Here is a 27,733-nt window from a genome sequence, read left to right as displayed (position 1 = left end):
GAAGTATGTAACACAACAAAGAACACTGAGTTATGTGCACTGTGGTGCTAACCATGAATGAAAGCCATTAGCTATGAAGTAACCGTTGATTTGAAAACTAAATGTTTGAGTTGTATATTCCCTGCGAGTGGTTTTGTTATGTGCATTGTACTACACTATATCAAGTCCTTTTCACGTGACTGGGTTGAATGGTCTAAACCCAGAAAATCCATTTGATACCAAACATGGAATTGTGGTACTATTTTACTGTTTTAGCTAAATACACAATCTTTCGGATAAATTCACTGTCCAACCTCAGAAAGCGTTTTGAGCTACGTAACATTTGTTTCATTCCAGATGAACATTTCAAACTAAGTTGTCTGTGCTTGGAGTAACTTAGTTGGTGTTTTTATTCCATGGGCTAGTTTTTTTTAGATATTTCAAGTAATGGTTTCTAGATAAACATGATGTAAGCAAATGTACTTCTATGTATTCTTGACTGCACTCATGCTTTGTGAAAATACTACATTTTGAGATTTTTTAAAAAGTACTTTGAATACTTAAGTATTTTAAAAGCATGTACTTCAGGACTTTAACCCAAGTAATAATCTGACAGAGCAACTTTCACTTGTATTGGAGTAATATTTGACCTGGAGGATCTATACTTTGACTTAAGTAATGAGGCTGTGTACTTTGTCCACCACTGTCTGTGGGGTACTTCAGGTCTCATGATGAAATGAGAAAGGGATTTTCCAAGGTGACAACTCCTGAGTTCCCTGAGTGAAGAAGGTACCCCTATAATTTCGGATCCCTTCCGCAGCTACCCAGGCTGGTATTTCCAAAACGTCCATCAGCTACTAGTTTATTTATAGCTAGACTCTCTGAGGCTGCCATGTTGCCTGCGAGGTAGTCTGTCCGCCCCAGACGAGATACTGCGGCACTGAGTCATGGTCCTGGTCTGTGCTTGCTGTGTGGCTCTCAGGTTCATCGTGTGGCTTAATTAGGAGATCCCGGAAGAGTCCTGGCCCCGTGCGTCGCTCGGTGACGGGGCAAGAAGGCAGGAGGGTACCGCAGGACAGCAACACACCGCCACGAATTCGTCCAGGGATATTGACAGTCCCGACAAAACATCTTGAAAGAAATAAACGCGGACCACAGGGAAGAGGCAAGTTGTTTCTGAGCTACAAGTTTATATTCAAGTCAAGTTTGGTGAGTTTCTTGCAATTGGAGAAATATCCAGAATATCCTCCATCTGTTTCCTCTGTGCTTTTCTTTGAGGTATCTCGCATGGGGATTTGCCGAATAAAAGCACATTATGTTGACATATTGATATGGATTTTTCCTTCCTCCTTGTTTGGAGTAACGGTGTCAGCGCGGACTATAGAGCATCAGATGTAAGGGGGTGGGGATGAAATCCTGTCAGAGCATGTCAGCGTCATGACATGCTTTATTTTGAAGCCTGATCATCTTGTGCCTGTGAGAGCCGGAGGGATGAGCACACGTGTTAAGCTAAAGAGTCTCAAACTGTTTATTAACGTTAAAGGTTATGGAGATCTATTTGGGGGGGTTCAAAATTATTTCCCATCAAATGTTTGCTCACAAAACACCCCCAATCCAAGGTCCATTTAGTAGTTCCTAGAACTTTTCTTTTTCCTAACTAACATAGCAGTCTTAACATGTATTTTCTGAGTTGATTTTTTGAGTTGACATTGTTTTGGCGATCAATGGTTTTCCCAATAACAATATTAACTATTTGCCATACACAGTACATTCATACCTGTTGCGTTCCCAAAGTCTCACTTAAATATTTATTTGAATGAAAATGGTAGGATACGTTTATTTTTGTTTACTGTCACTAATATTAGGTCACTATGTTTACTGTTTCCCTATTGCCACTTTCAGCTACTTTAAAATCAACAACAGCAGCCAATCTACAGATACTACCATTCTCACTAATGGCTCACTCACAGCTTCCTGCTTTAGAGGCCTTATGAACAGGTGTAGCAGTTATTAGCTGGATTTATAAATTCTACTTCAATAATCTCCTTGGGCTACACTGTAGCGCAGATCATTGAGACCTATAGGATATCTTACGGTAGGCCCATAGCAGCAAACTGCAGGCAAAGGCCCAATATAGCCCCCAAGATCAGATACCAGGCCAGGGGGTTCAGGAGACACATGCTGCAGGTCAGGGTGAAGTCAGTGATATCTTTCCACTGCAGGAGCATGTGTGCTTCCTCAGCTGTTGGATGGGGATCTTTATGTGGTAGAGGCTGTTGCCCACCTGTCTGTAGAACAGAGGGGGGAATGTTTCCATTTACTGAGGACTGCTGATTTACTCAAAACACAACTGATTGGTGGATTAATACAATAACTGCAAGGCTTTGTTGTTTTTTAGTTTTTAGTAGATCTATTCTCCCAGTTCAGTTTCTGTTGTGGGCTGAATTAATTGTGTGTATTGGCCATGTTTTTTAATTGCCATATTGTACTATACAGCCATATTCTTTGAAACAGTGGTATTGAACTTAAATACGAAATGCAGCTTGGTCGTAGTCCTCTGTTTAGGGTATACAACCTGAAGCTAAAACTGCAGAATCTACGATTGATTTTACTGTTGATTAAATTGCAGTTTTGTTTTACTAGTAATGAGTTTGTTTTTTATCAGTAAAACATCCATAAAATGTGAAAACCACAGGTGATATCTTGGAAAAAATAATGTAACAACCCCTGGAAAATCCTAGTTTGGTGGACGTTCTGCTGTTACATTGATTTACACATGCATTCCAGGATGCCGTGATATCACATTGGCAATGGTTACAGGTGCAACAGTACACATTTAGGAACATTTCCCATATTTCACCTGTGTAGGTCGTAGCCTTCCAGCCTGCATAGAGAATATGAAAGAATCACGGATCCCTTTTGGTCTCATTTGCAGGCAGCAGCCACCAGAGTATATGCATGTTAAGGTTTTTCACATCGAGCTGAGGTTTTTTCTCCTTCAGTTTGGTTTGTGCGTCACCAAAATAAGAGTCTGTTGTTGTTTGTTATATTTACTAAAGTTTTGTAGGACAAGCCAAATATTAAGAGAGATACCTGAACATCACATTTTGTATAGTGCCTAAAGGTTTTGCTACCAGATCAGTTAATAAACTTGATTTGACTCTTTTAAACATGTTCTGCAGCAGATGTAGACATTGCTTCATTATAAGTTGTTGCTTAAGATCTGCCTCTGCTGAAATCTCCAGATTTCAGCTCCTGCATGTCTCAGAGCTGTTGAGACCCAGAGAGCAGAAATAGATGCTGAGTCCTGTACGAAAGGCATCTGGCACTGCTGAGAGGTTTCCCCAGAGAGCTGTCTCGATGACGCCCATCCTCAGGACGTGTTTTCTCCTCACAGCACATAATTACAAGACATAATTTACACAGATTACAGACAGGGAACACAATCCAGTCTATATTTATGCCATATTAATGTGATATATTTTTTTATAAATAGTGAAAATCAAATAAAGGTGATAATAAGAAAGATTTGTGTTTTGTGTTGGACATGAAGGCAGCAGGTGTCGGTTTGGGACGTGCTTGTTACCTGGCAGTAGTGTGCGTAAACATGCAGTCATTTGCTGGATTGAATTCCTGCCTGTTGACTACTGAATATTGGAGAGAGGCCTGCATTGCCTCACAGTGATGTATATGGCTGGTCAGTGTTAACAGAGATATGATATGGTCTGAGCTGCTGTCTCAAACGTGTGGCATTTGATTACAGCTAGAGCTTTGTTTACCTCTAGCTGTAATCTTACCTTGTCAATCCTGAAATTTGATCTGGTTTTGGATTAAGTCTTGATTACAGTGTTTGTTGTATGAGTTATGTTTAATTAAAAGGAGTTGTTTGTCATGAGCTGTATGAATGATATCAGGAGATTCAGGGTCAATGAGAGCAATCTTTAAATACAGGTTATTAATTAAACAAGGTACAAAACTACTCCTGTAATCAGCTGGTTGACTTCCTGTGGTAATCAATAGAAAATACAGTGGAAAGTATTTGTTGAGGTCTTTTTTTCATTCTTAATGTTATGTTAATTTCAGAAAGTCTTTGTCTGTCAGTCATGAATAATAGGGCAGGGACAGCAAAGTAAAAAATGCTCGAGAAGAAAACAAACTTCTTGCAGTGGTGAAATATTTTTTCTGTATATATAACTATATGATTAGTTATGCTATATTATTTGCACATTTTTTGGTCTCCATTGTAGAAAACATGAAAAATGCTTTTTGTTTTTTTTGTTTCTCAAATCGTGGGAAGTAACACAGCACATCTGCCTGTGCTTAAAATAATGATCTCAAATATTTAGACTCTAATAATTAGCTATTAAGTCACTTTACTTGTCACTGAATTAGGCAAAACAATGCTGGAGCCCACTGATGAAAGCCTTTTAATATGAACTTGGTGTCAGTGGCGGCATCACAGGGAGCATTACAAGGGTCACACTGTTTTCTTGGTCTCCATTAGCAATAAAACAAACGGTTACAGCGGCTGAACAAACCACAAATAGATTAATAACTTTATATGATGAAAGGTCTCAAACACGTGTTCTTTTTGTGTCTGTGCCTATCTCTACTTTCAGCATCTTTCTAAAGCTGATGTGTGATTTGTTCATGAGGTTGTGAATGGCAGAGAGCCAGACAGCTCAAACTGAGGCACTGTATAAAACCCCACTGCACAGGCAACACTGAGTTTCCCTCTGTCATGACATGGGACAGTTATTTGAAAACAAAATGGGCAGCAGGATTGGATAGTTGAAAAGCAATTGTGTAACTCAGGGCCCAGACGTGATCTGTACTCCATGCTTTAAAGGGAAAACTAAGAGAAACTTCTGTGATGAGTTAAGTCAAATATCACACTGTATCACTACACTAATCATCAGTCTTAGATCAAAAAGGTCATAGCTCAGCTTTAGAAACCACCCCTGCTTTGTTTTCAGATTTGTCACCATGGAGGGTTTAATGGAGCGGCTGGAGCGAGCTGTGACTCGCCTTGAGAAGATGTCCGTCACCGTGCAGGCGTCCAGCAGCATGGCCAACGGGGACTGTGTCAATGGCATCGATGGAGGCAAGTCAAAGCTTTAATCATACTCAGTTGAGATAATTTGCAAGAGGCTTTATTCTATTCAACCACATAATACTCATATGTTGAACAGAGACTCAGTATACTGTGGTCAAAGTTGAACCTTAGAGCAGTGATTTCTCTCTGTGTTTCCAGGTTTGTGTCAGTGCATTGAGGCCTTTGATGTCGTACTGAAAGGTCCAGTGACAGAATATCTGAACCTCAGTCGGGCCATCGGAAGCGAGGTGGAGAAACATGTAAGTTTGTTTGGATTTTGTCAGTCATTACTCAAGGTTAAATAAAAGTCTGCTTTGTTATTCTACCATAAAACACTAATCCAAGAAAGTCTATGGAAGTTGTTGTTGACATTGAAACACAACATAATTCACCTCAGAAAATTTACTTGAAATCCCTTTTATTAGTTACGCTGTCATAGTTACTTATTTGCATTGTATACGTGAATGTGAATAAAATGCAGGAGATAGAATCTATTCTGTTTGGATCAGAAAGTAAACCAAAACCTTTCTCAAATGCTGACTCTACACTCTTCCTCACAAACATTGTGTAATAATGATGAATCAGACCAACACCTGCTCATGCACACATGATGCAGCTTACAGATCATTTCATCACAGCTATTGTTATACCACTCTGCCTGGTTTGTCAGTCTGCTGTGGTGGAAGAAGCAACAACTATACATGCCTAGTTCATTCTTCTCTCCATGATTACTGCTTCTGTTTTCAGTTTAGAAAAAAATGTGTCTCATCAAACTGTCTCAACCTAATGGAAGTGTGAAACTGACTGCTACTGCACTATGATATGTTATGATACGATAAGATATGGCACAACAAGATAAGACACAATAAGATTCATCAGAGGACAAAACACGCTACCCTAGGATGCGATGCAAGAAGATGCAATGTGATGTGATATGATGCAATATGATGCAATATGATACAATACCATACAATTATTCCAAAACAACGGGTCGAGACAAATGTAGCTGAATCAGACTTACTGGTATTGGTCTTCAGTTATTCTTTAGTGCCAGTATAAACTTTCATTCAAGAATGTAAGTAAAGAACATTAAGGCTGTAAAAGAGGGCTTCAATAACATCTCTTCAAGTCAATGTGACAAGTTAGAAAAATATATCTTTAAAACAACTTGTAAAAACATCAGTTTTGTCAAATTTTATAAAAGAACTCAATAAGCGGGAATAACTTTCTCACATGCTAAGGGTGACAAAAGAGGGATGAGGTAACTTTTTTCAAAGTTAGAGACAAGTTTATCAGAGTATAAAGCAGTCTGTTTATTTCATTACGACTATAATAGAGATATAACTCTCAAAGCCCTTCCTTACTAATGTTAATGTGTTAAATGTTAGGTAGAAATAAATAGGACTGACGATGTTGCTGAGGAAAGATCACTTTTCATCTCATGATTATATATCCCAAATGTCAAAGAGTAACACAGACTTGTAGTTATTGACAACATTTAACAGACCGTGAGCGTAATGGTAGGTGTGTTATAGAAACTGTGTGGCAAATGTAAATTTATACACATCATACACACTAATTTGAATCCTATCAAGGCGTTCACTGCTGTCGAAATCTGAAGGATTGTGAGTATGGGAGGTCCAGGGTGAAAAAGGTTCCTGTCCTCTTCAAGCCAGGGAGGATTGACCCAACATTCATTTATCAAACTGCTGGTGGAACGCTTTTTCTTATTTGGTAATGACCTGTACTCCCACCAGGACTCTGTGTGTTCTGTGTTGAGCCACTTGGCAATAGAAACAGTGTTTTGCCCTTGTGATAAATCCAAAACAACAAGATTCCTCCTTAACAAAAAAAAATTAAGGCAGAGAAAGATTTAAAGAAGAATGTGAAAAAACACTGCTTTTTGCTGTGCACCTTGAAAGAGAAGATTACTATCTGTGTCCCATCACTGAACCAGGTTAGAAGGAGGTAGAGTGTGTGAGTGAAAACTAAAGGGAGTTTCTCACTGTTTGAAGAGCTCCTTTTATGGTTAAAGCCTCCCTGGTGGTTCCCTTGGCCCGCAACTGGAGGTTCAAACACACACAGGACACAGCTGGCCAGGACGAACCAAAACTCTGTGTATATGTGTGCGCCTGTGTGTGTCTGTGTGTGTGAGTGTTTTACAATACTTTGCTTTTTATGTCGTAGACAGACAGATTCACTCCCTACTCCAGTACTGTATAATATGGAGGTAACACAGTATAGAGTAAAACAAGAGAATCAAGAGCAGGCAGTGTGACATGATAAATAGTCAGTGATATGACTTGCTGCAAAAGTAAAATAGAAATATAAATATAAACTAAAATACTTTATTTGATGTTTTGACCAGCCTATCTGACTTACATTCTTTGTGATTGACAGGCAGAGATGCTGAACAACGCACTGCAGACTCAGCGAACCTTCCTAAAGATGGCTGCCATCCATCAGGAACCTGCAAAGGTACTGAAACCTACTTATTCCAAGACAACTTATTCGGTCACTCTTGATCAAATTTACTTGACTTGGTGCGGTCACGTCAGAGGATGTCAGATTTAATCCCCAAAAGAAGTACCCCGGTCAGGGGTATGGTAACGGTCAAATACACGAGCGCCACTGATTCGGGACCATATGATCGGGACTGATTCAAAACCAGTCCTCAGCACATTGTTTGTGTTTTGCACTACGTCGACTCATGTCTCACTCAGCGGTAAGAAAACACCAAAACATTATCATAGTGAAATTTGATTGGTTTCATAATTTGGCTCCTGATGGCAGGGATTGGTTGATGTTTTACCAGGTTTACTCCATCTGTAGATCGCAGCTTTTTTTCCGCTCTTTTTTAAGAACACATTATGTATTGAATGCCATTGGGACAAAGTGTTTCTAAATCTGACTACCAACCCTAGCTTTAAAACATGCCCACAAAGCATTTTTAGAGGCAAACTTGGTTGCCAGTTGCACAGAGTTTTTTTGTATCCTCACTGTTCAAATATCAGTCATTGCACTATTTGTTGTTGAAACATTCTCTTGGAGTGATAAAACCATGTGACCTGACACCATTACTATGATTGGCTGCTGCTGTTTTTGTATTTGATAAACAGAAATGTGATGTAGAGGACTTATCTTATGTTACAAAATGCATAAAATGTGTCACATGAATCATCTGATCTGTATCTCAGACTTGTGTGTCCTCCCCCTCCTGTGTCCCCCAGCGAGCCGGGCCGTTCACAGAGGGATTACTCTGCTCTTTGACTACGAAAACGCTAATACAACACATTCCCCACATGTTCACGTATAGAGAGAGGGGGGTGTTAGAGAAAGCTGTCTGTGTAAATGTGTGTGTGAGAGAGAGCTGATATCATCCCATTGGCCTTCTGTTTGTGTTGTGTGTGTGCGTGTGTGTGTGTGTGTGTGTGTGTGTGTGTGTGTGTGTGTGTGTGTGTGTGTGTGTGTGTGTGTGTGCGCGTGCGCATTTGGTTGGTTCCACAGAGCCCACCAGGAAGTGATTACTCCATATCTGTCAGGTCATTGGATGAGAGGCGGTGAAAAGAGTGTTCAGTGATTGTCAGAAATGCAAACAAGTAAAGAGTGAGGGGTTTTGTAGAGAGAGAGGGACAGAGGGACAGAGGGACAGGAGAGGGGTGGAGTGGCTGAGGGGAAATATAAGATGAAATTCAGCCAAATGGGAAAACAAAAAACATCTTTGAGATACCTAAATTATCATAAGCTTTTTTCACACATGCACTCCTGAAAGTTTGGAGAAAATTCCTGGATAGCCTGCCCCTGAAATTTTCTAAAGTTGCTCATTCACACATGTCTCTCAGAGCATGAAGCTTCCCTTGTCTGATAATGGGTTGGTAGGTAGGAGGTAGGGCATGATGTAAAAAGGATGCTGCGGGCATCACTGTGTAATAATTACAAGATATCAAAGATGGCAGATGAAGCAGATATAAATGCTACATGTAGCTGGATGTATTTTGTAGCGCCAATGAATGAGTTGAAAAGAACATTCTGATAAGCAGAAAAGAGTATGAAGCATCCACATTATGATTATATATTATTATGTGCATGAAGATTGCACCAGTCGCTCCTTGGTTGGGTGATAGAAGAGTCATCACTCCTGCCCACTCACTTGAATTTCCCTGAATATATTCCTGCCCGGCTGTGTTCACACATCGTCATCAAATTTTTACTCTCAAGAATGTGTATCAATACATATAAATTTGCGCACAACAATTACTCTCTTCTACTTCGTTTCCCAACTGGTCCTTATGGGCAGCCACTCACTGTAAAAAGCAAAACTTTATGTTACTAGTTTGTCCGTTCTATGATACAGTAGAAACCTGGCGATGCAAGATGGCAGTTTTCCCATTTTTACTGGTGTATAATTCACAAGTCCTTAAGTTCTTAAGGTAGCAGTGAAGGAAAACAACTTTCAAGTATCATTTTTCAAGATGATTGAAAACTCAACATGATTGTATGAATGCAGAGTTGGCCATATGTAATCTGCTTAAAATAATGTGCATCAACCATTTAGCTATATATTAATTTAGCTCTACAGACTTGGGTTTGATTTGATCTAAAAACAGACATGTTTGTTTGACTGTTTAAGAATAAGCCCCAGTATAATTATCAATGATTGATGGGTGCTGTCGCAATCTTGGATTTACAATTTCTACTGTATAAGTCAATTCAGCACAAATGAATACACAACATTGCTGTACCATGTTTCTAATTTTCCAAAAAGGCTGATTCAAAATATGCCCAATGAAAAAATCCCTGCTGAAGCTAAGGCTACACTGGCTTTACAAAGTTTAACATCAGTTTTCTGTACCTGAACCTGAAGAACATTACAAACAGTTTATGTCATTGAATGCAGACACTGAGGTCCCGCTCATAAAATTCCTTGACAAATCCTCTCCTAAAAACACGGTACAAACAAATCCATTAACCAGTCCTTTATATCCTTATCTGTGGTTGTGAATAGAGCTTGTGAAGAGAAGAAAAAGTGTGTGTGACTCTGACCAGCAGAGCCCCTTCTAACTATTCGCACACACACTTACATGCACACGCATACATACACACAGCTAACAAACTTCTGGTCTTTCTACAGCTCAGCTCTGTTGTGCTCTCTGACTTTTTATGGGCATGTTCTATATTTGAGTCTGTGTGTGTGTGTGTGTGTGTGTGTGGGTGTGTGGGTGTGTGTGTGTGTGTGTGTGTGTGTGTGTTTGACAGACTGTGTGAGAGAGAGAGAGTTAGATAAAGTGTGAGACAAAGAGAGCAAGGGAGCAAAAGAAAGTAAGCTTCTCTCATCTGACCTCAAATTGGCCTGTAAACTTAAAGTGTGTGTGTGTGTGTGTGTGTGTGTGTGTGTGTGTGTGTGTGTGTGTGTGTGTGTGTGTGTGTGTGTGTGTGTGTGTGTGTGTGTGTGTGCGTGCATGCGTGTGTGTGTGTGTGCTTGTGTGAGTGCGTGCGTACGTTCAGCGATTTTGTCTGTTGCTGGTTCACACAGTGCAGACTTTCACTGTTTTAAAAAACCCTCCTACAGCTGGTCTGGTGTTGCTGCCCTCCAATCTCCTCCTTTGATCCAGTGCTTGTATAGGAAGCCAATGCTGGGACGCTCTGCTATTGTAGCACAGTGAGCTCATTCGCCACCCATCAAATAATGTGAGCCGACATTTTTTATCCTTTGTCGGCTCATTCTCTTTCTGTCTGTATCCACTTTACAGTGTGTAATCCCTGCTTCGGTAGAATTTGTATCCATGTAGAAACCCTTCAGAGCTAGCCCAGAGGTTAGCAAGTGTGTGCTAATAGCAGGAATGTACATGCAACCAGTTGACTTATGTATTGTGCTGTAAATAATAATGATGCTATGAGACCAGGAATCACTCCTCTCTGCATCTCCGTTTAATCTTGCACAGAAACAGACAGACAGAACATCCATGAAAATATCGCTCCAGCTCCCACACAGATAAAGTTACATAATGTAAATTAGCACACGATTCTCTGCATGTAAATTACCATTACTTGCAGTACAGGTTAGCTTGCTTTCTAATAATTTAAATCATAGTTCTCAAGTGGCATTTGAATGAAATCAGAATACCTACAGATTGCAAAGCATATAATAACATCTAAGGGAACAGAAGTATACACAAAACAATTAAATCAACACTAGGATGGATTAAGATAATAACTTAAGCGAAACAATAGACTGCCACCCATAGACTGTATAATAAATTGACGCAGTATCTGTGACATCACCCATCTGTTTCTGAAGCGCTTTTTTCAAGCCGATTGTTGGCGGCTGCCACATTGAAATGCTGAACACAACCTAACTTACTCCGAGCTAGTGTGAGGTTAAGAGGTGGGCCTTTCAAATTAGCCATGCCTGTATTTAGGCAAAACTCGTAAATTTAGTATCTTCAAAAATAAAGAGTTATACATTTTTTTTTTAAGCACTTCCGCATGGGCTTCATATTTTAAGATAAAAATACAAAACTTAGTAAATCTCTGAATAGATCTAATTATTTTTAGCCCTGTTTCGAGCCTGCGTGCTAAATTATATTGAATAGCTGCTAGCACCAACATCATTGCTAGCTAGCAAACAGATACGAGTGAGGTGTCGCACTTTTTTCTCTATGCAAGAAAGCTATCTGTAATTTTTCAAAATGTGATGTTCCTGTAAACCATTTTGTTTACTTAAGTATGAATTAAAGCTCAAACTACAGCTTTTTAATCATTTTAATGGTTGTTTTATGGCTTTTTTTCTTACTTACTTCTTTCAGAGAAGTTTTAAATTAATAGTTTGACTCTACTGGGAGTACAGTCATTTCCCTGTTTTTGGTGAGAGATTAGAGGGTCAGAAACACTTAACATATGATAAAAGACTTGACAAGCACATGATTAGCTTAGCTTCAAGACCTGAAGCAAGTGTTAGCTTCCCAGAAGGTTAGCTTCCTTATTAAACAAACAAAAAATGGCGGGTTAGTCAGCTAAAGAAAGCTGAATTTGGTAGCATTGGATAGAGCTACTCTAGTTGTTTTCCTCTATTTGCTGTCTTAATGGTAAGCTAGGCTAACTTGCAGTGCTCATATTTGATGTACAGACATAATGATATCATCAGTCTTCTTTTCTATGTATTGATGTAAAGTGAATGTTCCTATAGGGCAGAGCTGAATATGCCTTCGGTTTCTATTAAAAGTAGTTCATTACTTGTGCATAAAATGTAGTTCAATAAGTAAAGATCAACCAACACATGGAGATTTTTAGAGGTGTTCTATGCAACATTGCGAAGAATTAAGACACACAAACATTTATCTGTGGTTTCATGGTTCCTGGTGGGTGATTGCTGAAAGGTCAGAAACATATATATGAAACTGGTTCAAGCTCGTACATGAGGATTTTCCTCAACACTAACAGGTGTTATCACCTGAGAATACAGCTCCTGTTTCAATGAATCCTGTCTGCACCTTTTTTCTTTGTCTCTCCCGATGTCAGTCCTATCCGTTTCCCCCCTCACTCTCCAGCCTGACTAAAGGAGTTTTTCGACCGGAGGAACTTTACCCCGGATCTAGGGACTTTACCCCGGATCTAGGGACTTTACCCCGGATCTAGGGACTTTACCCCTGAACTACGTGGATTTCGACCGGTGGAACTAGGGTCGAAATTTAGTTCAGGGGTTGATAATCCCCCCCCCCCCCCCCCCCCCCCCCCTAAAAAGCCCCTGATAGGGGGGTAGTACTTTTCAAAAAGCCCCAGGGCTTTTGGGGGGGCAGGGCCTGCAATGCTGAACGTGTCTGATTGGTAGAATAACCGCAGTGTGTTTATTCCACCCGTCGTCCAAAATAACATCACACACATCTGTGATTCACTTGATTTCTCTTTCTTTAATTTGTTCTATCTGTTTTGTGTGTGTGTGTGCTTTTCAAAAGAAGAAGCTGTGATTCACTTGATTTAGCAGCTTGTAACAGTAGTCTTCTCTCAGCCCACCACCAATGCATCTCTTCCGGTGTTACGGTTTCAAAAAGTGACCCTGTAAAGTGGAGACCTTCAGCTGAACGTGCCAGTGTTTGTGGAGTATACACAGCTGTTGAAACACATAGGGAGTTTTTCAGATTCAATATCCTCATCAGATAAGTATTTAATGATCGTCTAAAGACACAGGCACAGAACCTTTTTAGTTCAGGGTAAAGTAGTTCTGGGGGCTGAAAGACCCCAGAACTCTTGGTTGAAATGCACCATAAGTGATGTTGAAGTCCATACTCTGATTTATAAAGTGTCTGGGAGAATACACTTTCAATTGCTCTTTGTATGAATGGTGCTTTATAAATAAACTTGCCTTGCCTTGCCATTCAGACAGCCGTAATGAGGACGACGAAACCTGCAACTATTTTGACAAGACATTTAATGTTGAGTTATTCTTTCAAGAAAAAAAAGGCCATTCATCAGATTCCAGTTTCATAAATGTGCAGATTGATTGGTTGGAGAACTTAATTGCCTTAAACATATAAAAAAAATAGGAATTGAAAAATGAACTTGTTTAATAAAGAATCATGAAACTAAAAAATAAGTTGCAAAAATAGCAAGTTGAGTAATGAGTAAAGTAAACAAAGGTCATAGAAAAATCTCGTCATGTAATTCTTTGGTTTGTGACACTCACTTTTGTGTTTCAACAAATCATCTGTACATTCCTTCTCAGCTCGCCCAGTACCTCCCTGTTTAAAGTACATTTGTTTTGGGAGATATATCGCCCTAAAGCTGCTCGCACACAGATATTAGTTGGATTTAGTGGGAAGACCGAGAACAGAGAAAGATGCGAGTATTCAGCTCATGGAGATCATGTGCGTCTGATTGAGGGAAGAATCTGATTTAAAAAAGGGAGAAAGAATATCTCTGTCTCTTTCCCCCTTGCACGTAAGCATAAAATCACAGATTGAAACATAACCCAATCTTTGTATACAGGTTTATCTAATTAAGAAGTAGCTGATGTTATCCATGCAAATACACTGCTTATCTTGATGCATGTAATTAATCAGCTTCTTCAGTAACAGAGGAGTGCTCTGCTGTGTGTTATTCATGAAGAAACAGTTTTGTCACAGATCATTTAAAGTACATATTTCACATATGAGCAGCAGTCCACTGCAGATCAGCAACAAAAGCTGCTGCAGCAACATTGTGTTCCTGAATCTTAGTGTGTGCAGGAGCATGTTCAATAAACTGTAAACACTGGAGAAGCGGTATGCCTTACAAGGCCAGAGGGATCTCCCCATGAACCGAGGAATGTTTGCAGTATCGCAGCGATGAGGAGGGAGGGGAGCTGAGAGCTGGGAGAAGAGCTTCACTAGAGCTGAGATCTGGTCCTTCCAATGGAAAAAGGCTCAGGCTAATGAAATTAGTAACTGTCCTTTAGCCTAGTTTACGAATTACTGACTTGGCAACTACAGCAGGCTAGGTATGGGTGGGCAAGGGGAACAAGGAGAGGATTGTAAAATATAAAGTATCCGAAGCATGCTTAAAAGAACTCTGGATGTGAAATATGCTCTCATGTTTTAGTTAAGTTATCCACCGATGTTGTCGAGCTTTACCAGTGATTTTTGTCATCAGATTGAAATGTATGATGTTGCTTAAAGGGCTTTAAGTCTAATCCTTTCCATCCAATCTTGTTTCTTGGTTCTTATTGTATAACATTGTTTCTTCTTCTTCTTCTTCTTCTTCTTCTTCTTCTTCTTCTGCAGACAGAGTTGCAGGATCTGCTGAAGCCAATTTCAGATCACATCCAGGAGATCCAGAGCTTCAGAGAAAGAAACCGCGGCAGCAACCTTTTCAACCACCTGTCAGCTGTCAGCGAGAGCATCCCTGCTCTTGGCTGGGTGGCTGTGGTAAGGAGAAATTAGATTAACTCTCTTAGATAGACAAACACACATGAAAAGCGTTATATCCATAGCAACATTTAAAAGCACACTGATATATAGACAGAAAGTCACTCAGGGCTGATCTGTTAAACTATGCACATGCATGAAGAAAACATTCAGGTCTACTGACATGAAAAATACGGTACATGAAAAACGGTAATGCTAAAATGAAAGGGCATGATTTTTGTTTTTAAAGGAAATAAAGAGATATCTATTGGGATTAAACCTGTATGCAAGAGATAAACTGCCAGCTAAAAGCTTAAACACTGAAACATTTCTGCACGGAGGTAAACCATGTTCATGTTGAATCTCATAAATGTATTTAAAAATGCAAGCATTGAGAAAAATATCTAAAAGCCAACTGCAGTACTTTGCTTAAAACTCAAATTAAATACATAGAAACTACAATAACATTTCATACAGACAGATGAGTATAACCAAACACAGCCCACCATGTTGTCTTCCTCTTACAACACATTGTAAGAGGAACACATATCTGCCTCATTGTCAGTCTCTGTTTCACATCTTCCTCTAAGAGTAGGGATGATTTTCATTTAGATTAAGATCAAAGCTTTTCCACTTGAGTGCCTAAAGGAAAAAACTCTGGTTTATGTTCACTGCTGTCAGTAGAGAACTTATCACACATGTTTAAATACATTGTGACATAATGAGCTTTCTGCTTTTAGTCTAAAAAAGTATTCTAAAAATGAAACCTTTTCACATAGTCTGTGAGACAGTTTGAACTGTCACAGTGCGTCTAATGAAGGTTTTTCTCTTAGTGTCAGAAGCCGGGTCCGTATGTGAAGGAGATGAATGATGCTGCCACCTTCTACACCAACAGAGTGCTGAAAGACTACAAGGAAACGTAAGTGCGGGCAGCCATCGCTTCTTACACTTAACAATTTCAAAGTGAATAATCTGACTAATGAACTTGCCTCAGATGGGTAATCCAAAACAAGTAAACCATTTTGGAGGAAAGCAATCTGAGAACCCATCTGCAATCATCACAGATCATTGTCTGTAGACTCCATATATATCATATATGCCTCTAGGAAACTGACTGCAACTATTCAGTAATTCTGGTGTAGTTGGTTTCAGTTCAACAACTCCCGACTCCAGGATCTCCTATTTTGTGCAGTGTTGCAGACGTAAACTGCATCATTTTTGACCTATTACATCCCTGGAGTAGTGCCCGTTTGTCTCTTTCAAGAGGTTCTCACCAGAAAGTATGTGACACAGAGGCATAATCCAGTGTTATAATTCTGAAAATAATTTTTTTCTCAACATTTACTCACAAGAGGAGAGGAAAAAACATCTATTAAAGTGTTTTTTTTGTTGAATAAAGGTAGGATTGATAATCTATGATGTATTCCAGGAAGTGTGGAAATGTAACCACTGATTGGCTTACACAGCACAGCATCAGGAAGATCTGTCCCTCAAGTTTAAGATTTGATCTAGAATGGAGTGTCAGCTGCATTTGCATGAGGATATCTCTTCTCTTCTGGCCATCATCAATAAAAAGTGGGACGTCATGACAGCTGTGTGTAAGCTGCTTGTTTAATACTGCTCGGAATACAAACGTATTACAAACAGAAACCAGAACACTTCCCATGCTGAAAATCCAGACCCCGCACCACAGACTCTACACTGTTATATACAATCTGTAAATAGAGATTAAGATTGAAGAGAATTGAATAGTTTGAAGTGCACTGCCTCATAGAAATAACATTTGACTGAAAAAGTGCAGATGGTGAGTAATAATAGATAAATAAAAGGATTTCAAAAATACTTTGGTTGGCCTAGCAGCTTGTAAGTATGCCCAATGTATGGACTACAGAGGCTATGGTACTTGTTGGAGCAGTTGCCTGTTCCACTCCTGGCCCGACCCTTTGCTGCAAGTCATCCCCCACTGTTTACTCCCCAACTTTCCTTTCTCTCTTCAGCTGTCCTGAATAAAAGCAAAATTACCTTGATTATAAATTTCAGTCCACAGCTGAGGAGCAATAGCTTGAGGAAAAGGAAAAATGAAGGAAAGAAGACAAACTATTTTTAGAAAGAATAGATGCCAACAGGAGTACTGCTTTGTTATCTTACTGTAAGTGTTACCAAAAAAGGAAAACCTGCACACGGACTCCAATCCACAGGATTTATTCAAACAGACAATATTTTGAACATCAGACTTTAAACAATGGAGTTGGACAGATTACACAACTCAACAAGAATGTGCTGATTGAATCTTTTTTTGATAAGACATTCATGGAACGCAGCAACTGCCTGTTGTGGCAAGAATAATACAATTCTCAAGAAATTTTACAAGTTTAGGTGAAATGATTCAGTAAATTGTGTAATGTGGTTGGACAGGGTTTAACAGCTTTCCCTTTTCTTGTCATCTGTTTCAATATTTTCTCATAGATCATCCTTTTCTTTTCTCCTCCCTCATCACTCTTGTCCTCCTCTCTGTTTTACGTAATGTCACCTTTCTAATTTGTTGCCCTCTCTTCCAGTGACAGACGTCATGTAGACTGGGTGTGCTCGTACCTGTCAATCTGGACAGAAATGCAGGCCTTCATCAAGCAGCACCACACTACAGGACTGGTGTGGAGCAAGAGTGTGAGTTCAACAAACTATAATCACACCTACCATTATCCAGCTCCTCCTCTTCTCTTAAAATTACAAAGCACAATTTACTCAAAACACAAAATGACTCCTGGAGCAACATGTTTGTTATCTTAGCTTTGTATTCATTTAGTTTCCATTCACAGGCCTCGATATTTTTACATCAGCGCTCAAATTAACTGCTACTTTTTGCGTACATTTCCATTTTTAGTTATGGTGCAGTCGGTTACATAAACCACTGCAGAGAGCATGAATGAATGAATGAGCTTCCCTCCAGTGGCTGCTCTCCTCTGTTTCCCCAGAGATTTCACAAAAACCTCTGACACTCCCACACACACACACACTTCTGTTTATGGATGTGTGCTGAGGGGCTCCTCTGCGCTCACACTCACTCACTAGATCCTAGAGATTATGATGGCCCACAACTAAATCCTTTAATACACACTTAACTCTTTTTCTTTTTAGCAAGAGAGATTTATCATTTTTATTTACTGAAAAGGTGTTTACTGGAACATTTGTTTCCTAATACTCCCATACAGTCTTTGAAAGATAGCATTGCTACAGCCAGGAGACAGTTAGCATAACATAGCCTAGCATAAAAGACTGGAAGTTTATAATAAAAAAACAACAACTATGACTGTCCAAAAATAATAAAATGAGTCTACCAGCTCCTCTTAAAATTTAAAACACAGTCTTATTATTTTACCAGGAGCAGAGACTTCTCAACATGCTAGGAGGCAAATGCCACTTTCAGTTGTAATGTGTGGCAACATTATAGAAAGTTATGGACACAAAATGCTACATGGTTAAAATTTAAGAACACTTCTGCCAGGTAACAGCAACCATTGTCACTAAGTTATGGTCACTGTAGGCATCTTGAAGCCACAAAGGCTACAAATCTATCAAGCTAGCAAGCAGGGAACACATGTGGAAAAGGAAAATGACAGATACAACAAGGCTGTAGGGAATGAAAACATTTCCCCAGAAACAGAACTAGATAACATGAAAAAGTGACACCATAAATTGACTGACCAACCAACCACCAAAACATTAACTATTTCCATGTCTGCTGCCAATTTTCAAAATGCTAATAAACTCATCTTTTCAATCATCTTCAGTGAAAATGAGCCTTTTGAATGCACAAATATTTTAGCTGTTTTCAGTCTTGGTGTATGGAACTGTCAATTTTGCCGCCCCCTGTGGACAAAGGGGTACTTTATACATATTTTCTGTTATCCTGAACATGTGTAAAGTATGTTTTCTAAGAACAAAAACTCATATTCCTTTCTTTAATAGTGAAATGTATCACGATTAATATTTGCTTTGGAGGAAGAAAAAGGAAAAGGCTGTTCATTAATGTGCTACAAATCATCTCATTTGACCCCTACCCCCTAGAGCGCTTTCGGGCAATAGATTTACAATATGAAAATCTTGTTGTTGATGGTCTTGGTTGCCATCGTATGTCACAAAGAGTCATCACTGTTAAATTTTTTGTCTATATCCCAGTAACTCCTCATATGAGCTGTAAGCTAACTTGCAGCATTGATATTTACCATACAAACATGACGGTGGTATCTTTTTTCATACATGGGGGATAAAATAAATGCAAATTAAGTTGAGAATGTCAAACCATTCATTAAACTTCATATGATTACCTTAAACATTACGTGAAGCTAATGCTTAGCAGCTGTATTTGCAAGTGTTTTCTTGCAGTTTGAAACTCCAGAGCTTGTAGTGGCCTCGTGTGTGTCAGCTGTTGTCCCTGCTGTCAGACGATAGAGCTGAAGTGTGTGTGTGTGTGTGTGTGTGTGTGTGAGTGTGTACAAGGCAGGGAGTGTGTGCTACTAACAGGTGGTCTTCAGGGTTTACTTGAATGGAGGTTTTCTTCACAGAAGGACCCCGACAAAGAGTCTGTGTACACACAGCCTGAGCCTGAGTAACCTAAACCACAGGGCTGGTCCCCCTGAAACGCAGCCGTCATCTGCTGCTCAGATCGGGGTTTAGTGACACGCTTAGGGTTATACTCAAACATGCAAAGGCTGACATATGGAGGAGGCTTTACATACAAAGGCACACACAGGAACACACATCAACCAACAAATTAGTTTCATGCTTCAGATTAGGCCCCTTAAAAAGTTTTGTCTTTAGAGAACATGAATTTTGTGCAGTTTTTATAGCCTCAAGAAAAGTACACTCTGTGTGAGAGAACTGGTTTGACTCCTGACCAAAAAGTAAGAATCACAATCTAAATGAGAACTCTCCATTAATTGATCAACTAATTTCTCAGTCCAAAAATGTAAAAAAAATTGCTTGATCACAAATCGTCCAACACTGCTTAACCCTCCTGTTATGTTCGTTTCTCTGGAACAGCAATAATGTTCCTGGGTCAATTTGACCCAGGGCATATTCAATTATCCAAAAGTGTCAGAACCCCAAAAAATCCAAATAATTTTTTTTTTTAAATCCAATTTTTAACTCCATTACTAACCATTTAAATCAAGATTTATTCCATTGGTGTTCTTTAATTCTCATTCTTGTTTTTCATGAAAATTCATGTTGAAACTTTTTTAAACGTACATTAGAAAGCCCTAAATATAAATACAATAGATTTATATGACATAGATTTTTATTAATTTAATTTTAATTATTATTATTATTATTTTTTTATGAAGAGATGTTGATAAATTAACATGACACCTCTTCTGCCACATTCTGCCCAGATTGTTATGCTGTATTTAGCTGGTTTGGAAAGCATACATTGCCTAAAATAGACTTTAAAAAGGGTCAATTTGACCCGCAACATAACAGGAGGGTTAAGTGAGTTTGATCAGCAGACCAAAACCCAAAATATAACAAGTTTATAGTTAGATATAGTAAATATGAGCCAATTATCTTGCTTGAAACCCTCTTTTTTAATTGATTATTAATATAGCTGTCTGTCCATTATAATAAATTCAAATATTCAGCCGATAACCTTTGGCTCTAGCTTCAATCTCTAAAACAATGTCACTGGTTTTGACTCATACAATGAAGATTTAAGATTAAGCTTATCAGAGTGTTTCAGTTATCACAGTAGTGATATACATATATTTTGATATATATATATTTTTATCAACCTAAAAATGTGGACAAAAATCCCCAGATAGCTCAAAACATCTGTAAAAGGACGAACAAGCATGTTTGTGTACAACTATTCATGCACAAATGTACGCAAACATACAAGCAGGCATGAACACAAAGAAGCAGTCAGACAGTTTTACAGCCGTGCACGAACACACACACAAAACCACATACACATACGTGCTGGCTCTAATCTGCTGGTATGCGCTGAGCTGTTTAGTGTAACAGGTCAGTATTGTTCAGCTATGATATGCTCGACACATGTGTCCTTGTGTCAAAGGTCAAGTAGTCTCAGCTGTAGCCCAGAAGTGAATAAATTGACAGTTTAGCTCCTCAGAGAGATGTGTGTGCATGTGTGTCTGACAGCTGTGCAAGGTCTTCAGACAGCAAATGTGAGTGTGTGTAAGTGTGTGTATCAGTCTCTCCTAAAGAGACGACTTACGGGGGAATTAGAAATAATCATAGCATTCACCTTATTGTAAACTTAAGCTGGTCAGCCTAACAGTGTTTAAAACCAAATTAATAAAAAACAACTGACCTCCTATCCTCTGCCAATCTCTGGTTGAAAGGGATGAGTTACTACCAACAAGATTCCATATATTTCTTGTATAATACTCCCCCCTCCTGGAGAGGTTGATCACTGCAGCTTTAATCTTTTAAACACTTGTCACTCCTGTGTTTTCTCTAACAAAAATCTCACAAATCAGTATTAAAATGTAACCATCCAACTTTGACTTTATCTACACACCTAAGGGCCCCATTGCTCCTCCTTCTCTCTTTGACCCGTCCACTGTTTCCGGTGCTCCCTGTCCCCGGCCACCTCCTCCTCCTCCACCTGGTCCTCCTCCTGTCTTCACTGATGATGACTCCCAACCTCAAGCTGGCCGCACAGGAGCCCAGCACTCTGCGCTGTTTGCTCAGCTCAACCAGGGCATGGACATCACAAAAGGTGGGCTGACTTGAGGGGAAAAAGTGGAAGACAACAATATCAACGGAGCAGATCACACATCTTTTTAAAAAATCATCACTAGCTGCTACAGAAATCATATAAAATAATTGTAATTTCGTATTTCATTTACATGCAATCCCTGAGCATAATTAATCAGTAACTTCAAATAATATTTTTCTATGGCATTGATAATGACGACTTAGATTAACCACTACTTCGACAACAACTACCATTATGGTATGCTCAGTAAATTAATGGTTGTAGAGTTAACCCTGTTTCGTTGAAAATAATTTAAAACCAATAAACACAAAGAAAAACAAGATAACACAAGATAAGATCATGTGCTTGTATATGTATTAACATTTCTGGGTCTATAACACACAATACAAGTATATGCTTATGATCAAGTATAACTGAATTTTCCAGCTTTATTCTTGAATTTATCTTTTAAACTTCAGTGTTTTCAACCCAAAATATATTTGATAAAGTTAAGATGTGTTTGGTGTCCTTAGACGAATGGCTTCTACATTTTTAAAATATTTGTTATAACCCTCTTATTTTCCATTTGTAGGTCTGAAACGTGTATCAGATGGTGAAAAGACCCATAAAAATCCCAACCTGCGATCAAAAGCAACGCCAACCAAGTCCACAGGGGCTGTGAAGGCACCACGAGCAGCTGTCCAAAAAAGACCCCCTCTGCTGGAGCTGGAGGGAAAGAAGTGGAGGGTGGTATGTGAAAAGTTTACCTTTCAGTAGTATTTCCATCACAGATTAATTGTTTTGTCATACATTTTATGGATTGAATTTGTTCTGTCATTGCAGGAGAACTTTGAGCAGAAACCGGACTTGGTCATTGAGGAGACAGAGCTGAAACAGGTGGCCTACATCTTCAACTGTAACAACTCCACCGTGCAGATTAAGGGCAAAATCAACTCCATCATCATCGGTACACTGCCTGATAACAAACTGAAATGATTGCTTGTTTTATTAAATGTATAGTTTCTGATTATGACTTTGCCTTTTTCTCTATCCAGACAACTGTAAGAAGCTGGGATTGGTTTTTGAGAACGTAGTTGGGATTGTTGAAATCATCAACTCCAAGGCAATTCAGATACAGGTGGGCAAAATATTTAACAAGGAACTTCAAGCATAGAAGCTCATCTCAAGCTCATTTATAAAAAAAATTCAGTACAAGTCATACTTCTGTTGCACTTCTCTTATCATATATCAAAGCATTATTTGAATATTTGATTTTACATGTTTTTGAAATAGTATAACTTGTGTTGCACATTCCTGTCAGTGATTGCAAGTAATCTCTCCATAGGTTTTGGGAAGTGTTCCCACTATTTCCATCAACAAGACAGAAGGCTGCCAGGTCTACCTGAGTACAGAGTCTCTCAACTGTGACATTGTCAGTGCAAAGAGCTCGGAGATGAACATAATGATACCACAAGAAGATGGGGATTATGTGAGTCTCTTAGATCAGTGATTTTCAACCACTGTGCCGTGGAACACTAGTGTGCCGTGACAGATCATCAGGTGTGCCGTGGGACATTTTCCAATTTCACTTAATTAGTCCAAAAAAAATATTATTCATAAACTGCAAACAATTTGCCACGGAGTATGTCTGTGCCTGCAGTGTGGTGACTGGCGGAGTAATTCAGTACTCGTCCATGTACTGACCTGCGCTACCCATCCACTGGGTGGCAATAAAGCACACTAATGACCTTGTTAATTTAAGACAATAGAATTAATGGTGCGTGCGAGAGGTGTATGTGATAAGACGTAGGCGTATAACAGCAATATATAAATATTCAAAAAGGAAAAAATGAAACTCCAAACTGGGCCCTGGACAAATTCTAACCTGGATGAAGAGCGTAATATTGGTGGTGGAAAAGGCAACTTTTATGAGAAAAACTACAACGGTGTCTGTGCCAGCTCTCAAAGCTAGCTACTTAGTAGCTGAACTTGTAGCCAAATAAAAAAGCAACACACTGTGGCAGAGACATTGATACTACCTGCAAAAGCCATTGTAAATTAGATGCCCTGACGCAGTTAAAGATGTAGCCAAAGTCCCTCTCTCAGATAAATAGATTCATAAATTGAGAGACTAAATGTGTAATTTTGTATTGTTGTGTGTTTTGGTTGGTGGTGTGACTCAGGATTTTTTTACTGTAAGAAATATGCCTTGGCTCAAAAAAGGTTGAAAAACACTTTCTTAGATAACCAACAAGACTGTTTTATTTACTGAAATCTTTCATGCTCAGTTTGTGTGTGACATTATTCTCGTTTTTTCTACAGAGGGAGTTTCCAGTACCAGAGCAGTTCAAGACTGTTTGGGCCGGCTCCAAACTAATGACAGAACCGACTGAAATCGCAGGCTGATTAACACTTTCCCATCATCACTGTTTTAGTAATCAAACTGACCCTCAGATGTCATTGGTTTTCTGAGATATAAAAAAGGGATTTTGTTTGCAGGCGATACAACTGATTTACTTTAAGTTGACTCTTTGTTGCCCCAACTGTGACTTCATGTCTCCCCAGCACTTTGAAAGCTGATTCAAGTTTATTTCTGTGCCATGACAATAAAGGCGTTTATACGCAAACATGTAAAGGTTAAAATACAAGCATATTATGATTACATATTCTTATCTTCAAAATATTATCTCCTTTATATTTTCTCAAAGTTTCTTGGAGTCACTGTTCTTACCCCTTTACTATGTTTTTTACATTACTATTTCGCTTCACTAAAGCACAAGTTAGACCACTGCAGTAGCACATATTTTACAAAAAAGTCTAGATAAAAAAACACGCACACATGAGATTCATAAGCCCAGCTGACAATGGAAACCAGAAGTGAAGTGTGGGACTATTTGATATATTTTCTATCTAGTTAAGTGTATTTTAGGTAAGATCTTTAGATGTGTGTAGTGCATGGTAGTCATGTAGTACTGCTGCACTTAGCAAATTAAGCCTATTGAACACTGTTCACTGAAGATTATAGCTTTTGCATAATACTGTGTAGAGTATCATCAGTAGACATAGTGGGTGTGTAAATGTAAGGTATTCAACAGGAAACATGGAATCAAAATGAGCTGAGAAATGAAGTAAATACTGGACTATCACTTTTTCTCTGAATATTACTATTTCAGTAACCAGCACAGACTAGCTTTCTACTTTGAGAACTTCACATACTCTCTGTAGATCTTTGGACATCACTCAATTTTTACCAAGACGTAGCACGTGGTAGCAGATTAATGGAGGACACTGTACACTAGCAATACATTTCAAAACTTTTAATTTACATTCAAAAACTATTTGATGTATTATGTATCATTTCTAAATAAAATCAAAACCCTCAATTCTTGCTTTTTGGTGTTCTTGTAAGAGACATTTCTACCTTAAAAGAACACATGGACCAAAAGGGAGAACAACTGAATAAAAACCTTCGTAAAAAAAAACAAAACTACAGAAGACTGAAGTTAAGAATAAGTCAGTCAAAGAAAAAATATTTACAGATCGGTTTAAGGAATCAATATGAAAATAAAAATTTAAGAAACAGAGACTCTTGCCTCATGAGAAAAAAACAAATACTTGAAAATAATTTAAAAGTCGAGATTTACTGTTTACACCCAGACTATACATAACACAAGACTCCTGCAACCGAGTTTGAAATGCTTCTTCAGTGTTTGATCACCATATGTCCCTGAGAGTCTTGAGTGAAAAACATATCTTCTTCATCCACCTCCTCCTCCATAGGTTTAAAAGCTCTACTTCTCACAGCCCCAAAGCTTATGTTACTCTGGTCCTTGAGTGGACTCCTTGGTTGCAGTCCTCTGTGAGCTATCACCCTAAGACCTTCAGAGTCCTGGGTGAACAACATGGCCAGACTGTCCTCATCAACAGCTCTGTGAGACTGCTGCGCTGCTTGGTTTTTCAGAGGAGAGAGTCTTGGTTTTTTTGTCCACTTAAACTTCGAGTCAGGGGTCTCCTGTTGGTTCGGCTGTTTCCACGGGCACGGGGGATTGTTTTTCTGAGGAGACGTTTTTGGTTCTGTCGTTTTAAGACTCGAAAGTGATCGTATATGACAGAGAGTTGAATGTTTATTTGGGGATTTTGAAGACAAAAACCTACTGTTTTCTTTCTCAACATCCCTCTGAGAAGAATTCAAGTGTTTGAAAGCTTTTTGAGTTGAGGTTCTGCCTTCCATGAGCGCATCGAAAGCCTCCTCACTTTGTAGACTGCCAAAGAAACTTGGCTCAGAGTCAATGAAGTTCTTGGTCACTTTGTTTTCCTGGTAAGTAAGGTCCAGTTCATCTTCAGTATACTGGCTATATGTAAGCAACGGGTCCTGACTCCATGCCTGTGGAGGACATTGACTGTCCTCTGACAATGAGGTTGTTGAAATAAGCCTCCTCTTACTCTGCGGTAGATTGATCTCCTCAGCCTGCTCTTTAAAATCACAGTGCACGTTTGGAAAAGGTATACAGCTTGCCTCTTGCTTCTGGCACACTTTTGTCTCAGGCTCGGTCACAGTTTCATAATTCCATTCGTGGTCCACGTCAGGCTGAGAGTTATGGTGTATTTCACGTATCCGTTTTTTTCTTGCTGTCACAGGTGTGGGTACAGTCAAGGCAGAGATGGATCCAGTGTTAACCCTTTCTTCACCCAAGTCATCCACCTTTGGCACTTCAGACGTAGTCAGCTTGTTGAGTACTTTTGAGTAAATGTAGAAAAAGAAATGTTAATGACATATTAAACAGTCAGTCTAAATTAATGTTAACAGATAAGACAAACAGACAGCGTAAATGTCTACACTCAAGTAAGCCAACCATCTACTTTGGATTAATCTGCTTCTCAAAATCGATCAAGATAATAACCTTAAAAAATGATACAACCTCACAGCTGCTGAACTTTTTAAACTTACCTCTGCGCTGAGCTGTGAAGAAAGTTGAAATCGAGCTCTGTTTGGTCTTTGGCATTTCAACTTTAGTTTGAGTGAAGTTGAGTGCCACCGCCACATTATATCCTCCACCTCCAGAGAAGGGATTCAACAGTTTAGAAATGGGACGGGCGAGGCGTTTCTGAGAGTGAAGATGTGAAGAATAAAATGTGATCATGTTAAATCAATCAAGTGCAATAACAAAATAAGAGGCAACGGAGATAAGAGAGTTTGAATGGACACCAGTAGCCATTGAGTCAAAATGGAACGCTTGTTTCTCACCTGTTTAGCTTTCCCTTTAAGTTGCACAGTGTCAAGCCAAACACCACACTCCTCTTGAACAGAGGTCTTGGGGGCTGGTTTAGAGGTCTTCATTATGGAGACTGGAGGACGGATCTGCAAAATATTATATTATTATAATAAATAAATTGTATTTATTTGGTAACAGCTATCTGTTTCTCTGGATGGATGGATGGATGGATGGATGGATGGATGGATGGATATAAGCAGAGGGGAAAATATAAAAGACTAAAAAATAAGTAAAATACATGTCCAGCAAGAAATAAAAAGATCATATGACAACAGTTTATACATTCATTTTGATTAAACTATAAAAAGGCATTTGTTCCAATGTTTCCAAAAGCAAGAAAAATACCATGCGTCACTTAATGTAGGCTGAGTGAGCTCCCTTCATATTTCATTTTCTGAATCAGCTAAGCGACACATACATTTATACATCAAACTTCTCAGTACAGCATGAAATGTAGGGACATGTTTTGATACAAACATATAACGTGCACTGGTCCATCTTGGTAGTTTAAGGAAAATTCGATATGCATCATTATATGCTACCTGAAGCTTCTTGAATAGCAAAAACATTATCTACTTTTTTTTTTAACCACAAAGATTATCATCCCACGTCTAAACTGACCTCATAAAATAGCAAAGTAGTGTTTTAAGTTTCCATTTGCGATGACTTACACGTATTAAACCTAATTGGCCGTCTTCTGTTGAGAAATTCGTCCTCGTTACTGTTTTGTTCCAATCTCGCGCCTCAACGTTTGGCTGCCCCTGTCGTTTGCCTGGGTAAAAATGAAAAA

The 27,733-nt window shown here is 39.0% G+C and overlaps 2 protein-coding genes across 8 annotated transcripts in view; one reads left to right on the top strand and one right to left on the bottom strand.

Annotated features, from left to right (window-relative positions):
• cap2 (cyclase associated actin cytoskeleton regulatory protein 2) overlaps positions 1–25,053 on the top strand; it is a 26,469-nt gene extending 1,416 nt beyond the window's left edge. For 2 of the 4 annotated variants that reach the window (XM_034704367.1, XM_034704368.1), the window contains exons 2-13: positions 4,956–5,083; positions 5,234–5,334; positions 7,475–7,552; positions 14,830–14,973; positions 15,786–15,871; positions 17,511–17,616; positions 21,496–21,691; positions 22,263–22,420; positions 22,514–22,637; positions 22,726–22,808; positions 23,016–23,159; positions 23,993–25,053. In XM_034704367.1, the coding sequence (XP_034560258.1) occupies positions 4,966–5,083; positions 5,234–5,334; positions 7,475–7,552; positions 14,830–14,973; positions 15,786–15,871; positions 17,511–17,616; positions 21,496–21,691; positions 22,263–22,420; positions 22,514–22,637; positions 22,726–22,808; positions 23,016–23,159; positions 23,993–24,076 (1,422 nt within the window). In that variant the 5' untranslated portion in view covers positions 4,956–4,965 and the 3' untranslated portion in view covers positions 24,077–25,053. Of the gene's footprint in view, positions 1–720; positions 1,189–4,955; positions 5,084–5,233; positions 5,335–7,474; positions 7,553–14,829; positions 14,974–15,785; positions 15,872–17,510; positions 17,617–21,495; positions 21,692–22,262; positions 22,421–22,513; positions 22,638–22,725; positions 22,809–23,015; positions 23,160–23,992 lie in introns of those variants that run through there. The other 2 variants (XM_034704365.1, XM_034704366.1) reach the window with 2 other exon arrangements.
• Positions 24,973–27,733, bottom strand: LOC117827698 (aurora kinase A and ninein-interacting protein). 4 transcript variants are annotated; one of them, XM_034704360.1, is made up of 4 exons: positions 27,615–27,733; positions 26,916–27,029; positions 26,619–26,775; positions 24,973–26,407 (listed from the first exon to the last, which is right to left on the bottom strand). In XM_034704360.1, exons 2-4 carry the CDS (start codon positions 27,006–27,008, stop codon positions 25,374–25,376), a joined length of 1,284 nt encoding a protein of 427 aa, XP_034560251.1. In that variant the 5' UTR covers positions 27,009–27,029; positions 27,615–27,733; the 3' UTR covers positions 24,973–25,373. The 4 variants fall into 4 exon arrangements, with proteins under 4 accessions (XP_034560251.1, XP_034560255.1, XP_034560253.1 ...); XM_034704364.1 differs by having other exon boundaries at positions 26,619–26,726; XM_034704362.1 differs by having other exon boundaries at positions 27,565–27,697.

The sequence above is a fragment of the Notolabrus celidotus genome, chromosome 16, assembly GCF_009762535.1.
Source record: "Notolabrus celidotus isolate fNotCel1 chromosome 16, fNotCel1.pri, whole genome shotgun sequence".
Classification (NCBI taxonomy): Eukaryota; Metazoa; Chordata; class Actinopteri; order Labriformes; family Labridae; genus Notolabrus; species Notolabrus celidotus.
The sequence above is the reverse complement of the archived record's forward strand: the minus strand, read 5'-3'. Positions and strand labels throughout refer to the sequence as shown.